We start from the raw sequence: 16,459 nt of genomic DNA, 5'->3' as shown, positions 1-16,459 counted from the left end.
TGGCTCCACCCCCTTCCTCCGCCCCGCCTCCGCCTGGCTCCGCCCCTCTTCTTCGGCGTCCGGCCCGGTCCCGCCCAGACTGCGAGCTAGTTGAGGAGACGCCGTGGCGCGGCCGGGACCCGCCCGGAGGCGCACTGAGCGAGCCACTAGCGGAGCCATGGCCGGCCAGGAAGACCGCGGGGACGGGGAGCCGGTATCAGTGGTGACCGTGCGGGTGCAGTACCTAGAGGACACCGACCCTTTCGCATGTGCCAACTTCCCGGAGCCGCGCCGGGCCCCCACCTGCAGCCTGGACGGGGCGCTGCCCCTGAGCGCGCAGATACCCGCGCTGCACCACCTGCTGGGGGCGCCGCTCAAGGTAAGGGGAGCCGGAGAAAGGTTGGGGGCGACCGAGGGTTCAGGGTCAGCGCCATGAAAGCCTTTGGGAGCCCCTCGAGGAGAGGCTGGAGCGGGTGCGCTCCTCCGGGAAAGTTTTGGGCTGGGGACCCAAGGTACACGTTGCCCGGCTTGTTGGGGAACGCCTCTCAAGTTGAGGGAAGCTGAAGAAGGGAGGATGGGAGCTTGTACTCTGCGGCACCCAGGCTGGCCCTCGAAATGAGGCCCACCTGGGGAGGCGCTCGGGGTCCGCTCGCTGCCAGTCGGCCTGGTTAACTGCTCTGGATAGGGTGGCGTGGGTGTTTGCGCGGTAGCGGACTTAGGAGACGGAGCTGGGGATAGAACAGCTTTCACCTGCTTCAGGTCAGGTGGGGGTGGGACCACGAGGAGGGCGGACCCGGGGCGGGCCGCTGGAGGTGTCTGGAGGCTGGATTGGGTCCAGCCGGACGGAGTGTTGTCCCTGCCTGGTGAGGCCCGGCTGGGGAGTGCCGGTGGAGAAGAGTCTTCACGGGCTGAGGGGAGTTCCCGGGAAGCGGCCTGGCCCGGGACACCCCGAGCGCGGGAGGCTGCACTGGTGGAAGAGCCCTTTGAGTCACCGCCCCCACCATCTCGTACAGCTGCCGCCGCCGGCCGGGAAGCTGGAAGGGAGGGAGCGGGCCGGGCTAATTTTAAACCGCCGGCCCGCCCTCGTTTGCTTGCACCCCAGAACCGACTCGTGCACAGTGCCGGGAGAGGCCCTTTTCCAGATGGCCCGCCCTACCTCCCCTCCTGCTCGCTGCGCTCAGTCCCCCGCAGGCAGCCTTTTCCGGCGCACTCGCAGGCACCCGGTTTCCGGGCCAGAACTCTGGGAGGCACACAGTCACCTCCCGGGGTGCCCCGCCAGCCAGGCAGCACCAAGTGGTGAGGAAGAGAAGAGAGAGTTGGTGGAGATGCCCTCCCCTGATCCCAGGCTTAGCTGGGCGCCGAGTTGCGCAAACTTGCCCCCCGGGCCTGGGGTCTCCCCTGGAATGTGCCCCAGGCGCCAGGCCCCCAGCTTACATTCCTAGCGCTGCGGGCCTGCCCCGCCTCCGAGCGCGGGCGGGAGAAGTGCTGAGACTATTGGCCTGGGGAGTGGCGCGTATGAGCAAAGCCCAGGCTTTCAAGGACAAAGATTGAAGATAGCACATTGCCCTCTCCAGAGTTTTGATGCGACCCCTTCTTGTCCTGCCCTGTTCAAAGGGGCAAACTGAAGTAGACCTAAAAGAAGCACCTCCAGCCAGAGGCCACCTCCCATTCACAATGGGCTCTGGGGAGAGAGGGGTGCTGAACTGAGGCCAGGTTCCTGCCTCCAAGCTCCTGGAACTGCTAGTACTGAAATAAGCCTGGAGCACTACAGAGAACATAGTATTCCTCCCACCCCGGACTCGAGGACAGAACTTAGCCCTAACACCCCTCTTCCCAATTAGGGGCAAGTTTGGGAGGTCAGCTACAGGAAAAAGGATCAGAATTACCCCTTGCCTCTCCCCCTCATTTAGGGACCCATCACCACCACCCCTTCAACCAGGGCTCTGTTCTCTGCTCCCTAGCTGAGAGCTACGGTAATGCGTTAAGTACCCCCCAACTCGGTCCTTCCTGGTCTCCCCACTTTCAGAACTCCCACCTGGTGTGCCTGAGGACTGCCATATCCCCCACAGGCAGACTATGGGGGCCTGCACACTGGGTTACCACTGTGCTTGGAGCCAGGACTCCCTGGGGCTGGCAGCTCTGCCAGGAATGGTCAGATGCACTGTGATGTGCTCATCCCAAATATAAACTGTGACCACAGCCCCAGAATAGAAGGCCAGAGGAAGAAGGGTGAGAGTAGGGCAGGGGCAGGGACATCAGAGAGCTGAAGGAGGGGGAGCAGGGCTCCTCCTTGTAGGAAATGTCAACAGCTGGTCCCTCCCCTAGTCCTATAAGTGGGTGGCCCAGGGGCACAGACATGACTCAGGCCTGCTCCACAGCCCTCTAGAGGGGAGAGGTGGCCCAGAAACCCAGGCATCCCCATCCCAGGCTGTAGAGCAAAATAAGAGGGAGGGGTTCTGTGCTCACTGTTTCATCCTCTGCACAGTTATCCAGCAGGAGAACAGTTCACAGCCAAATGACCTCTGCCTCCCATTCTGGCCACTGACGCCCATCATCCCCTCATACCCTGCCCCTTCCCTGGGAATGTACAGAGGCCCAGCCCACTTTCCCTCTGTGGCTCCACCCACACACACCCCACTGGGCTGTGGCTTGCCTATAGAGTTCCCCTGGGGGCTTCCTTTTTAAATGTTTCAAAGCTCTCGGGTCTGAAAAGGCCTTGCTCATTTCCTCTCAGTCTAGGAGGAAGCTCCTGGCCACAGCTTCTGACTCATCTCCTGGCCCTGGGGGGTGGGATAGGGGGTGTCCTGGCAGTGCCTTGGGTCATGTGTGGTGTCCCCAGGGGAACTCAGGAATATCTGTCTCCCCTCTGTGCCAGAGCCCAGGGACCTGCCCCTGCCCCAGGGGAGAACCTGGCCCTCTGGCCCTGCCTCATTGTTTTATCCAGAGCTGCCCAGTCCCACCCTCCCTGCTACCCTGTCCCACTCTCCCGTGCTACCCCTTTGCCCTTCTAGGCCTGCCTTACGAGTCCCTCCCTGATATCCAAAGGCCCTGCCACATCTCGGATAGCACAGACTCCTTTCTCCCTGGGCTCTGGGCAGAGGGACCTGGGTACTGCTCTGACCCTCATGCAAAGGCCAGATGAGCCCCCTATTCCTAGCAGCAGAGATAGCCCTAGCAATCTGTTCATTACCAGCAACTTTGTTTCCCCAACTGCTGCTAAACATTAGAGTGGAACAGGGGTGGTACTTGTTTCCTGACCTTGCCCATCCCTACTCCAGCCTCAGTTTATCCCTAAGGAGCAGTTGTGACAAAGGGGCTAAAGTGTGAACCTGACCTTCTGGGACAGGGACCAACTGGAGGGGTCCCAGAAAATTCTTAAGGGTAAGATGGGGTGCTCTGGTGATGAACTGAGCCCTTTCCTTTTTTGTTGTGGAGGTCTCTTTGGGAGACTATAGAAGATTGTGATGTGGGCATGAGTCATGGTCTCCTCCCATCTTTCCCTGGGGCCAGCATGTCCAGTCTGTTCATTCTGGGTTGCAGCCTGGTAAGGGACCCGAACTTAGTCCTGGCAGAAGTACGCACTGTTACCCCAATGTGTATGATGTGTGTGTGTTCATTTGTGTTCCCTTGCTGGAACTAAGAGGACCAGTTTGGGGTATTTGCACAGTTCAGAAAGCTGAGGGACGGTCTCCAGCCCTCACTCCACCTCCCCTGCAGGGTTCCCTGGAGCACTTCCAAAGTCCATTGGCCCAGGATCTAGGTCAGTTAGCCCTGGTTCCATTCAGCCTGGGGCAAATTCACAGAATTTCTGAGCCTTGGTTTCCTCACCTGTAAAAGGATTATCAGGAGAATCAAAGGAACCAGGCAGCCCAGTGTGTGACACAGAGGAGGCATAACAAATGTGGGCTTCCCTCCTCAAGACCCATTCATGTCATCTCATTCAGGAAGCCAAGGTCCAGTTGGAGACCCAAGATAAAAGGGAAGGAGGGGGCTTCCCTGGTGGCGCAGTGGTTGAGAGTCCGCCTGCCGATGCAGGGGACACGGGTTTGTGCCCCGGTCCGGGAAGATCCCTCATGCCGCGGAGCAGCTGGGCCCATGAGCCATGGCCGCTGAGCCTGCGCGTCCGGAGCAACAGTGAGAGGCCCGCGTACCGCAAAAAAAAAAAAAAAAAAAAAAAAAGGGAAGGAGGGTCATCAGAACACAGGGTCTTACATTTTTAGGAAAGGAGAAGAAAAAGGTAGTTAACAAATTATTTCCTAAAACAAGAGTCCTTCAGCATGTAATTCTGCACTTTTCTCCATCTTCCTTGCCTCTGGCATTCTCACTCGATTATACTGTTACGAAAAATATTGGGTAGTAGGCAACATGGTGTCCTAAGCTTGTAAAACCATATGTAACAAGTTGGTTTGGGCTGCCAGAAAAGCCTAGCCCAAAGAATCAAGAGAAAAGTGGGCTGGGGCAAGATAGGGGTAGGAGATTAAGAGGTACAAGCTACTATATATAAAATAAATAAGCTACAAAGATATATTGTACAGCACAAGGAATATAGCCAATATTTTATAACAATTTTATTTTATTTTATTTTATTGTTTGTTTGTTTTTTGTTTTGTTTTTTTGGCTGTGTTGGGTCTTCGTTTCTATGCGAGGGCTTTCTCTAGTTGTGGCAAGCGGGGTCCACTCTTCATCGCGGTGCGTGGGCCTTTCACTGTCGCTTCCTCTCTTGTTGCGGAGCACAGGCTCCAGACGCACAGGCTCAGTAGTTGTGGCTCACAGGCCTAGTTGCCCCGTGGCATGTGGGACCTTCCCAGACCAGGGCTCGAACCCGTGTCCCCTGCATTGGCAGGCAGATTCTCAACCACTGCACCACCAGGGAAGCCCTATAACAATTTTAAATGGAGTATAATTTTTTTTTTCTTTTGGCCATGCTGCGCAGCTTGTGGGATCCTAGTTCCCTGATGACCAGGGGTAGAACTCAGGGTCCAGGCGGTGAAAGCGCGGACCGCCAGGGAATTCCCAAGTATAATCTTTAAAAATTGTGGATCACTATGTTGTATGCCTGAAACTTATACAATATTGTAAATCTACTATACCTCAATAAATATAAACAAATAAATAGAGAAAAGTGGGCTGGAGGCTGAAGCGAGGAGCTGAGCCTGGGAAGAATGAGGGAGAGACTCCACCCCAAGACAAACATCAGAGAAGTGTAGAAGACAAGAGCCAGGAGGGAGTCCAACATGTGGGCCTACACTGACCCTGTGCTGACCCCAAGTACTGTCCTCAGGGACTAGGGTTTGGGCTTACACCAGCCTGGCCCAGTCCCAGGGTGTGAGAAACAAGGCCCAGGGGTTTAGCGCTCAGAAGGGTGACCCCAGGATGGATCTAGAGATTGTCATACAGAGTGAAGTAAGTCAGAAAGAGAAAAACAAATATCGCATATTAACGCATACATGTGGAACCTAGAAAAATGCTACAGATGAACCAGTTTGCAGGGCAGAAATTGAGACACAGATGTAGAGAACAAATGTATGGACACCAAGGGGGGAAAGTGGCTGGTGGTGATGGGATGAATTGGGAGATTGGGATTGACATATATACACTAATATGTATAAAATAGATAACTAATACGAACCTGCTGTAAAAAAAATAAATAAAATTTAAAAATTTTTTTAAAAAAAGGGTGACTCCAGGAAGGGGCCAGTGGTGTGAGGGACAAGCAACACCCAGCTGGCAGGAAGTCTCCGCTCCTTGGAGCTTGCCTGACCCTGCTCCCCGCTCCATCCCCACCCGGGACAGACAGTTAAGAGTGGGGGGCATTGTCCCGGAGGCTTTGGGCTGGCTGTTACCTCTGGACCTCCTCCCCAGAAATGGGGCCCTGGCAAGATAAGACAGGTGAAGTGGCTAGGGAGCCACTGCTACCACAGTGGCCCAAAGGGGCTCATGTGAGGAGGCTGGGGGTGGTAGAGCATTCAGTCTTCAGGACCGTGCCCCAAATGGGTGCAGGTATTCTGGAAGGCGAGGGCAATGCTCAGCTCGCTTGGAATTAGAGCCCGCAACTGTGCGTGCAGGAGGGGAAGAGTGCTTGCTGGATCTGAGCTTTCTGTGGGTGTGCTTCTCACCTGTGCGTGGCCAGTAGCACATATATACCCTGCCTGACTGTATTCTTGGGTGTGTAAGCCACTCTCAGGTGGAATCTGCTCACTCCTCCAGTGTTTGCCTTTACAGCACCCCACCCCTCCCCTTTCTTAGCACCCGTGGCAGTTGTGCTTCTACATTTATTTGTGGCCTTTTTCTGAGTCAGACCTGCCTGCCTCCCCAGCGGGGTTGGAAGACAGGGAAGGCAGAGGCAGTATCTTGTTCCCTGCTATGTCCTCAGCACCTAAAACCAGACTGGTTCGTGAATATTTGAATGAACGAGCTATTCTATATGTGTGTGATTTGGGGGGTCTCTGAGGGGGTTTGTGACTTTGGGGGAAATATGTTTCTCTAGGGTCCCAGAGTCCTCCAGTCCAAGGCAGAAGGAGATGTAACTGTGCCTGGATTGGAGGTGGGGGGTGGGCGGTGGTTGGCTGCTGAGTCACCATGTGGGAAGAGGAATCAGGAGGAATGTGGGGCTGCCCTCAGCTGAGCTGGCCCTGGACAAAGGACCCCAGCCCTGGGGCCTTGCTTCCCCATCTCAGGGCCCATTCCCAGTAGGCCCTGGAGAAGATGACTCTGCTCCCAGGGAGGGGAGAGAGGCCAGGCCTGCCCAAGGGAGGGCAGGCAGCCAAGCAGGAAGTGGGACAGAAAACAGGCTGGAGTGTTTGTCCTATGTCCCACGCCCCACGCAGGAGCCTGGGGGGGGGGGGTGGGAAGGAGTGGGAGGTGTGGGTGTCACCAAAGGGCCTTACAGGCTGAACTCAGGCTCTCAGGCATGAGCAGGGGTACTAAGCAGAGGAGGGGTAGGGGCAGGAGCTGGACTCCCTTAACCCCAGGGGACCAAGGGCAGCTGGAAGTCCTTGGGCTGGGTCCAGAGCAGGGCAGGGCTGACAGAACATCAGGACAAATGTTGGGGTTGACTTTCCCAGTAAGATGGAGACCAGAAGACACTCTGCCTCTCCAGAGGTGGGCTTTCCCTGGGCCTCTCAAGAAGCACCACCACTCAAGTCAAGGGAACTTTGCTGAGCCGTGCACACTGGCACTGTGCTACATGGTGTAGGCATCGGGGAGTGGCACGGTGCTGCCCTCAGACTCTCCAGAGTCACCTCACTAGGCTTCTCTACAGGCACTTCTCAAGGGGCCAAGAGTCATCCTGGTGGTGGTGATGGTGGTGGTGGTGGTGGTGGTGGTGGTGATGATGATGATGATGATGATGATGATGGTGGAAAGCCAGCTCAGGGGGGTGGGAGACATGGGCAGCAGACTCATGGGTGGAGCACCTGACTTCTTGTTACGGTGCAGGTTCCAGGGACCCACTGGAGGCTGACTGAGTCAAACCCTAAAACCTGGTGTTTAATAGGCCTCTTGGAGGTCTCTGAGGTCCAGCTAGGACCATGGTGACTGTAGCCCACTTGGGGCAGGGCAAAGACCCTCAGGCTTGGAGGGACTGGGAGCCCTTCTCCTCACTATCTTAACTCGGGGAGACACACGTCCCCCTCTCAGCTGGGTTTGCACCTCCCAGCATTCTTAACACTTTCTCCCTGGGTGTTGAATGTTCACAGCTGCGAACTTCCTTGAAAGCAGGAACTTCCTCCTATTTTCTCTCCATTCCCCTTCCTCATTCATGTTCAGTAGCTCAACAACCATTTAGGGAGCACTTGCTTTGTGCTAAGTGCTGTGATAGGCTCTGCAGATATTGCATGGACAAGACAGACATGGTGCCTGAACCCAGAGAACACACAGTTAGTGGGGAAGGAGACTAGTGTCTAGGATGTGTGGAAGGCCTCAGAGGAGGGTACACACAAGGGCTGGAGGGATTTGCATAGCATTGGCTAGAGGAGTCCAGGAAGGCTTTCCAAAAAAACATTATCTGGGAATTCCCTGGCGGTCCAGTGGTTAGGACTCCACGCTTTCACTGCCAAGGGCGCGGGTTGTATCCCTGGTCAGGGAACTAAGATCCCACAAGCCGCATGGTGTGGCAAAAAAAAAAAAAAAAAAAAGCATTATCTAATCTGAAACCTAAAGAATGGGTAGGTATGAGGCAGGAGAAAAGCTCTTTGAGCCACGTGAGCTTTGCACATAGTAGGCCCATGAGAAATGACTGCTGAAGGAATGCATGGCTGCACTGCAGGCCCTTGTGGTATGCCTCTGCCAGCACCCTGAGTGGGAGGTAGGAGGTCATGGGGTCTCCATACGTACTCCTGCCACCTCTTCCCCAGCCCTGACAGCTGTTCCCTTTGCCCCCAGCTAGAGGACTGTGCCCTGCAAGTGTCTCCGTCTGGATACTACCTGGACCCTGAGCTGTCCCTAGAAGAGCAACGGGAGATGCTGGAGGGCTTTTTTGAAGAGATCAGGTCAGAGCTGATGGGGCCAGGAAGGCTAGGCTGGCTCCCACCCTTGCCCCCATGCTGGAGGGGCTGGCTCAGGTGTCAGCAGCCAAGACACTTGATCTCTAGCCAGGGCTGTGGGTCTCCTCCTACCACCCCAGGGAACTGTGCCAGGGGAATCCCAAGGCCTGGCTAGTGTTACCTGCTGCCTGGGACCGGGGTGGGGGCTCTCCTACATACCTGAGATGCCTGTGTTCTTCAAACCCTCCTATCTGGACAACCCTTTGGCTTGGAGAAGCATCTGGGGAGAAAGGAGCTGTGGCCAGGTTTTGGCTGCCTTGGTGTGGGTGGAGAGACCCTGAGGAATGGGCTGGGAGCTGCTGACTGGGCTACTTGATTCCAGCAAAGGGCGGAAGCCTACTCTGATCCTGCGGACCCAGCTTTCTCTGAGAGTCAATGCCATCTTAGGTGAGTGTGTGAGGATATCAGCGTCGAGTGCCTCCCCTCCCCGCTGCCCCGGTTGTCTCCGTTTCTTTCAGGCCTGTGCTGGACAGCAGACAGAGCAGATGGGAGATGGGATGTGCGATTCCTCCCATTCCTATCCTGACCTCTTCTTCCAGGGCAGCTGCCAGACTGCGGGTCGGGCTTGCCCAGAGTCAGGGAGTGGAGGAGGAGGTGGGGGGTTCAAGAGTACTAGAAGATGCTTTGATGGGAGGTTGTGGTTGCGTCCCAGTAGAAGGGGGTGGGGGGCTTGTGGTGTGTCCCCTGGAGGTTTCCATGCCCACCTACCTCTTGCAGAAAAGTTGTATGGCTCCAGTGGCCCTGAGCTCCGCCGCTCCCTCTTCTCACTAAAGCAGATCTTCCAGGTGAGGCCCAGAGGTGGGCTGGGGGTGAGCATCCAGGCTGAACCTCCCCCCACTAAACTCCCCCATGGTGCCCGCAGGAGGACAAAGACCTGGTGCCTGAATTCGTGCACTCAGAGGGGCTGAGTTGCCTAATCCATGTGGGCGCTGCTGCCGACCACAACTACCAGAGCTACATCCTCCGAGGTCAGCCTCACCCCTCCCCCATGACCCCTGCCTTCAGTGACCCCTTACTGACCTCTTCTTGTCCCTGTGTCCCCAGCACTAGGCCAGCTGATGCTTTTTGTGGATGGGATGCTGGGGGTGGTGGCCCACAGTGAGACCGTGCAGTGGCTGTACACACTGTGTGCCAGCCTGGTAAGTGGCCCTCCACCCAGCCATGTACCCTTTTCCCACTGCCTCTCTCTGGGCCTGTTTCCTCTTCTGCAAAGTGGTCTGGAATGGAGGGGGTCTGTGGCCCCTCTAAGCCTCAAAGTCACTTCAGTACCTGGGCCTAGAGATGGCTCTTTCTGCCTAGACTCTCCTCTCTGGGTCCAGCCCCAGGAGCCCTTCCCCCTCCCCACCAGGAGCCAGCACAGGTCTGGCCCAAGCCCCACTCATGTATGGTGACCCCTTCCCCCCAGTCCCGCTTGGTGGTGAAGACAGCCCTGAAGCTGCTGCTGGTCTTTGTGGAGTACTCTGAGAGCAACGCACCACTGTTCATCCGTGCAGTCAACTCTGTGGCCAGCACCACGGGTCAGAAACTGTCCCTCCCTCCTCCATTGCTCAGGGCCCTCTCTCCTACTTGTTCCCATATGACTGCTCCCTATCTGGGTGACAGGTGCTCTTCCATGGGCCAATTTGGTGTCCATCCTGGAGGAGAAGAATGGCGCTGACCCCGAGTTGCTGGTGTACACCGTCACCCTCATCAACAAGGTGGGATAGGGGGAGCCAGGTGCCATTCTGGGCCCCTCAGGCTCTTGACTTCTGCTCTCCATCAGTTTTAGCCTTGCCGTCCTATCCCCACCCTCCAGACTCTGGCAGCGCTCCCGGATCAGGACTCCTTCTACGACGTGACGGATGCACTGGAGCAGCAGGGCATGGAGGCACTGGTCCAGCGCCACTTGGGCACCGCGGGCACTGACGTCGACCTGCGCGCCCAGCTTATGCTCTATGAGGTGGGCTGGGCGGCCTGGGCTGTCAGGGCCCGAAGGCAGCAGAGAGGAGGGGAGGGAGGGAGGCCGTTCTCCAGTGCCCCACCCCACCTACTTGGGCCTCAGTCGCTCCCATCTGGGCTCAACTCTCCTAGAGCACCCTGCGGTTGGAGGATGGGGACATGGAAGAAGCCGTCACAGGTGGGCGGCGCATCACCCGCCGAAAGCCTTCCTCAGAGGAGGGCAAGAGGATCCGCCGATCTCTAGAAGTGCGCTCCCCGGAGCCTGGGTAAGAACGAACTACCTTGGCAGAGGCGGAGGGGTGGAACCGCCAGGAGGAGCCCTGCCTCCTGACAGGCCACATCTCCAGCTCCACAGGCCCCGCCTCACCAGTAGTCTCCACCTCCTCCTCCGCCAGCCCTGCCTTGCCGACCGGCCCCACCTCCAGCCCCGTAGGCCCCGCCCCACCTACAGGCCCCGCCTCCAGCACCGTGGGCCCTGTCTCTGGCCTCCATACCACCTTGAGCCTCTTTCCTACCATCTCCGTGACGCCCTCACCCAACAGTTCCTGCGAGAGGAGCATCTACAAGTAAGTAGGGAGATGGAGCCTGTCCCGGGAGTCTTTCCTCCAACTGTCCCTCCACTCTGCGCCCCTCCACCTGCCCTCCGCCTCCTCTGCCCAAACTTCTCTGCCCAAACGCGTGCTTTCTTTCTCTTTCTTTCCAGACTTCACCAAACTGCTCCTGTTTGGTAAGTGACTGCCGGGGGGTGGGGTTCGGCTCTGACTGGACCTCCTCCTCCTGCGGCTTCTCTTCTTTCTGGCATTCTGCCTGTTTTGTCAATGTCATCTGTCTCTCTACCCTCTTCTTTCTCTGTCACTGTCTCTGACTCTCCTGTTTTGCTCTGTCTTTGTCTTTTACTGCACCCTGTCCTGTGTCATGTCGGTCTCTGCCCTCCACTTCCAGTTTCCTCACATCATGCCTCCCCCTCTCCCTCCTCTTCCCACTGTGGCTGGGAAGGAACCCCTGATATCACTGCCCAGCTCTGTGTGGGTGTGAGCAACTGGGCTTTGGGGTGAAGCACGTACCACAATTACCATTTCTTCCTCTCATTCCCCCCTACCCAGGGCCCGTGAGAGCCCATCTGTCCCCCAGTTCCCTACTGGGCAGGCCAGGCTGGAGTAAGTACAGAGTCCAGCCTGCCAGGCCTGCCATGTGCTCAGGGCTTCAGCATTGCTTCCCCTAGCAGGGGTCCCATGTGCCTGATGCAGCCAGAGCTGGGGGACTCTCCCAGACTTATGTGTCCTCAGTTACCCAAGGACTAAGCACTAGGAAACAGTTCACTGGGGTCATAGAGGTCCCAGTGCTTTAACAGTTGACACCTTAACAGCTTTGATCAGTGATGAGGACGTGGACTCCCAACCTGGAGCCCATTCTCCTGTGTCCTAAGCCCAGGATTAGGGCTGGGAGGGGATCTAGGGTGCTGTGTGGTGCGGAAGTGGAGGAGCAGCCTCCATCTAAGGGAAGGACAGAGACTGAGTGCCGACAGAGGCTGGAGGGACCAAAAAAGAGATGGGATCACCTTTATGACTTCAACATAAACTGAGTGCCTTTCGTTTACCAGGCCCTTTTCTGGGCATAGGCCATAGCTCTCAGAAGCTGCTAGACATGCCAAGGGAGGGACAACCTGGTGTGCCCATTGGGACAGGTATCCCCTCCCCCTGCTCTAAGGGTCCTTGTCTAGAATCAGAACAGTGAACATGAACAGCAGCAAGGTTGCAAGTTAGATGTTAAGTAGAACTTTTCCCCGTATGTTGACCTGGGAATATTGGGTTGGTAGTGACCCTCCCCAGATGTGGAAGACTGAACAGGGGCTGGCCTTGGCGGCGGGGGGGGGGGGGGGGGGGGGGGGCAGGTCCCGGGTCTGCTCAGCGCATGGACTGTTCCCTGTGTGTCTGTGTGTGCCTGCAATTAGGGGCAGTGCCCAGGGGCCCATTAAGGCATGTGCACCACCCTGGGCTGGGGTGTACCAGACACCCTCACTGACAAGTCCCTCCCCCCAGAGCCCGGTTCCTGGAGAATGTAGCAGCAGCAGAAACAGAAAAGCAGGCTGCGCTGGCCCAGGGCCAGGCAGAGACATTGGCTGGAGCCATGCACGATGATATCGATGGACACCCAGGTGAGCAGGTGGGTGGGCAGAATCCACCCATGTTGCCCTGTTGCTCCACAGAGGACGTGACACTGACGGCTGTTTCCATTTTTCTAGACACCCAAGAATTACGGGGCTCCCCAGAACCAGCCCCTGCACCCGGAACACCCCAGAGCGCTGCCCCTCAAATCCTGCTCCGTACTCGGCACAGCCTCGAGCCAGAGCCCAAGGAGCCATTGGCCCCACCAAGCCCCAAGGCTGAGCCCATCCGGGAGCTCCCTACCAGCGTACCCAGCCTCTGCATTGGGGACCTGGACTTCTCAGACCTGGGGGAGGATGAAGACCAGGACGTGCTGAACACGGAGTCTGTGGAGGCGGGGAAAGGGGTCCCGCCCCCGCCACCCCCGCTCCCGGGAGGCCCCCCACCTCCTCCGCCGCCACCACCCCCACCCATCAAAAGCTCCTTCCCACCACCACCCCCAGCTGCCGCTCTTCCCCCCTCAGCACCTGATGGCCTAGCCCTTCCCACCAAGAGGAAGACAGTAAAACTCTTCTGGCGGGAGCTAAAGCTGGCTGGGGTCCATGGAGGCTCTGGCAGCCGCTTTGGGCCCTGCCCCACCCTGTGGGCCTCACTAGAGCCTGTCTCGGTGGATACAGCCCGGCTAGAACACCTGTTCGAGTCCCGTGCCAAGGACGTGCTGCCTTCCAAGGTAAACGTGCCCTCGTCTGCAAGGTAACCCTAGGGGAGAGGGGAGGCAATAAGAGCTCAAGCGTCTGAACTGCTGGGGCTGCCACTCATTTCCCACATGGGGAAACCGAGGCAAAGAAAGGAGTAGCGACTTGTCTGAGGTCCTTCAATAAGGATTCAGCCCAACCCTAACTAGCGTCTAAGCCCATCCCAAGGTCTTACACATCCCAGATCCCTGGTTGTGGGGTAATCCCACCATTCAGCCATTCAGAGTGGGGCCTTAGTGTGCCCTCTTAGATTGTTGCCCCAGTTAGACCCTTTCCCAATCTTACACTGCCCTTCCCCCAATTTCAAAGAAAGCTGGTGAGGGCCGCCGCACAGTGACCACCGTGCTGGACCCCAAGCGCAGCAACGCCATCAACATCGGCCTAACCACACTGCCACCTGTGCACGTCATTAAGGCTGCCCTGCTCAACTTTGATGAGTTTGCTGTCAGCAAGGATGGCATTGAGGTAGGGATACCCAGCTAAGGGTGCAGCAAGTCCGGCCCTCTCCTTTGGTCAGTGGGCATTTCCTGTCCCTCCAGTGGTGGGCATGGGCTTGGCATTTCCCCAGATTCTGGGGCTGCCCCAGACGACCTAGGGAGGAGTCAAGACCAATACCTGAGGCCTCAGGCCAGCACTGAGTGGCCTATGTGGGCCGGTGGGTGCATTCTCAGAAGCTACTGACCATGATGCCCACAGAGGAGGAGCGGCAGAAGATCGAGGAGGCCCAGCTGGCCAATCCTGACATACCCCTGGGCCCAGCCGAGAACTTCCTGATGACTCTCGCTTCCATCAGGGGCCTGGCTGCCCGCCTACAACTCTGGGCCTTCAAGCTGGATTATGACAGCATGGAGCGGGTACCTGGGTCATGGGATGGGACAGGCAGTGGGGACAGGTGAGCATGATGACCACGTAGTCTGAGTCCCTGGTCTCCCACACCAGGAAATTGCAGAGCCACTGTTTGACCTGAAAGTGGGCATGCAACAGCTGGTGCAAAATGCCACCTTCCACTGCATCCTGGCCACCCTGCTGGCTGTGGGCAACTTCCTCAACGGCTCCCAGGTGAGCTGAGAGCACATGAGGTCAGGGCCCGGGGCTCTGGAGCCAGCCAGCCTCAGGCTCAGGCTCAGGCTCAGACGGGGTCCTTTCAGAGCAGCGGCTTTGAGCTGAGCTACCTGGAGAAGGTGTCAGAGGTGAAAGACACGGTGCGCCGACAGTCACTGCTGCATCATCTCTGCTCCCTGGTGCTCCAGACCCGGCCTGATTCCTCCGACCTCTACTCAGAAATTCCTGCCCTGATCCGCTGTGCCAAGGTCAGCTGGGCCAGGGCTTGCTTAGGCTACAGGCATGCGCATGGGCTGTGTCCTCTGGCAGAAACTCTTTCTTCTATTGGCATGGCTACACCTACTCTGTCTTTAGGTCTGTTTAGCTGCCACTTATCCCAAGAAACCTTCTCCGTTCTCCACTGCATCAAATGGACTTGTCTGTCTCTTGCATCAGACTGTGAGCTTTTGGAGGGCAGGGGCCGGATCTCGGCTGTGTCCTCAGGGCCCAGGCTAGTCAGCCCAGCACAAAGGCAGCTCAGGTGGTGTCTTTCTGTGGGGGGACAGCATGTGTACTCCCTGCTTTTCCAGGTGGACTTCGAGCAGCTGACTGAGAACCTGGGGCAGCTGGAGCGCCGGAGCCGGGCAGCCGAAGAGAGCCTACGGAGCTTGTCCAAGCACGAGCTGGCTCCAGCCCTGCGTGCCCGCCTCACCCACTTCCTGGCCCACTGTACCCGCCGTGTTGCCATGCTGAGGGTCGTGCACCGCCGTGTCTGCAACAGGTGGGGGCATGGGCCAGAGAGAGGTAGGACTGCTACCACCATCCCTCAAACCCCAAGCAGGACTCACCACTCCTCCCCACCCCAACCTGGCTAGGTTCCACGCCTTCCTGCTGTACCTGGGGTACACAGCGGAGACAGCCCGTGAGGCGCGCGTCATGCAGTTCTGCCACACGCTGCGGGAGTTCGCACTGGAGTATCGGACTTGCCGGGACCGGGTGCTGCAGCAGCAGCAGAAGCGGGCCACGTACCGTGAGCGCAACAAGACCCGGGGACGCATGATCACCGAGGTGGGTGTCCCTTCTGGGTCTTGACTGCCACCCCCATGGTTTTCTTCCTCTACTCCCAACCCACCCCTTTCCTCTCTCCAGACAGAGAAGTTCTCAGGTGTGGCGGCTGGGGAAACCCCCAGCAACCCATCTATCCCAGTGGCTGTGAGCAGTGGGCCAGGAGAGGGTGATGCCGACAGTCATGCCAGCATGAAGAGTCTGCTGGCCAGCAAGCCCGAGGACACCACACATGGCCGCCGCAGCAGAGGTGGGACCTACGGCCGCTGGGGGCAGTGGGCTCTGGGGCTGCTTTGGCCTCACCTCCCTATCTGGCTCCCTCAGGCATGGTCCAGAGCAGCTCCCCAGTCATGCCCACAGCAGTGGGGCCCTGCACTGTACCCCCAGAAGAACCTCCAGGCTCCAGTTTACCCAGTGACACTTCAGATGAGATCATGGACCTGCTGGTGCAGTCAGTGACCAAGAGCAGTCCTCGTGCCTCAGCTGCTCGGGAACGCAAACGTTCCCGTGGCAACCGCAAGTCTTGTGAGTATTCCCCACACACCCACTGCCCACCTTAACTCCATCAACCCCCTCCAACCCTGCTCTGTCCTTGCAGTGAGACGGACGTTGAAGAGCGGGCTCGGAGAGGACCTGGTACAGGCGCTAGGACTGAGCAAGGGTCCTGGCCTGGAAGTGTGAAGGTGCTGCCTCCATGATACCTATCTATCTGGGCCCCAGCCTGCAGTGCAGGAGACTATGGTGAGGAGGGACCAGAGCACAATTCTGGGCCTCTTCTCTACTCGAGGGCCAGTGGGTGCATTCTCAGAAGAGAGAATGGTCCGTGGCCAGTGCCGTGAGCAGTATTAGCTGTGTGTGCCTGTGTGAGTGTGCTTGTGCATGTATGAGCTCCCTGGACACGTGGAGCATAATAAAGTTTTCCTAGCCAATCCAAGAGCCTTTTCCTTCTTTCAAAGTACCCACCACACTGTGCCTGTAGCAGAAGGAAAATACCAAAGGACTGGCTGTTCCTGCCTTATCTCTATCACCCACA

The 16,459-nt window shown here is 57.6% G+C and overlaps 1 protein-coding gene across 7 annotated transcripts; it reads left to right on the top strand.

The window, feature by feature from the left end:
* Positions 1-71: 71 nt before the first annotated feature.
* On the top strand, positions 72-16,355 carry FHOD1 (formin homology 2 domain containing 1). 7 transcript variants are annotated; one of them, XM_067719654.1, is made up of 24 exons: positions 72-358; positions 8,362-8,468; positions 8,845-9,116; positions 9,240-9,307; positions 9,385-9,490; positions 9,567-9,661; positions 9,928-10,039; positions 10,125-10,219; positions 10,318-10,461; positions 10,593-10,726; positions 10,856-11,026; positions 11,164-11,187; positions 11,564-11,617; positions 12,500-12,615; positions 12,703-13,295; positions 13,630-13,785; positions 13,992-14,174; positions 14,260-14,379; positions 14,469-14,630; positions 14,952-15,142; positions 15,237-15,429; positions 15,511-15,676; positions 15,751-15,951; positions 16,025-16,355. In XM_067719654.1, the coding sequence occupies exons 1-24, from the start codon at positions 158-160 to the stop codon at positions 16,105-16,107; spliced, it is 3,747 nt and encodes a 1,248-aa protein (XP_067575755.1). In that variant the 5' UTR covers positions 72-157; the 3' UTR covers positions 16,108-16,355. The 7 variants fall into 7 exon arrangements, with proteins under 7 accessions (XP_067575755.1, XP_067575753.1, XP_067575754.1 ...); XM_067719652.1 differs by having other exon boundaries at positions 10,808-11,026; XM_067719656.1 differs by having other exon boundaries at positions 73-358; positions 8,845-8,909; positions 10,808-11,026.
* Positions 16,356-16,459: the final 104 nt, after the last annotated feature.

The sequence above is a fragment of the Pseudorca crassidens genome, chromosome 20 (assembly GCF_039906515.1).
Source record: "Pseudorca crassidens isolate mPseCra1 chromosome 20, mPseCra1.hap1, whole genome shotgun sequence".
NCBI classification, from domain to species: domain Eukaryota; kingdom Metazoa; phylum Chordata; class Mammalia; order Artiodactyla; family Delphinidae; genus Pseudorca; species Pseudorca crassidens.
Note: the sequence above shows the minus strand (reverse complement) of the source record. Positions and strands in the feature narration are given on the sequence as shown.

Excerpts from the sequence above, each read along its gene's own strand:
- FHOD1 (XM_067719652.1), top strand. The coding sequence starts at position 158 with ATGGCCGGCCAGGAAGACCGCGGGGACGGGGAGCCGGTATCAGTGGTG. Across the intron at positions 12,616-12,702 it reads TGATATCGATGGACACCCAG|ACACCCAAGAATTACGGGGC; the intron begins GTGAGCAGGTGG and ends CCATTTTTCTAG. Across the intron at positions 14,631-14,951 it reads CCCTGATCCGCTGTGCCAAG|GTGGACTTCGAGCAGCTGAC; the intron begins GTCAGCTGGGCC and ends CTGCTTTTCCAG.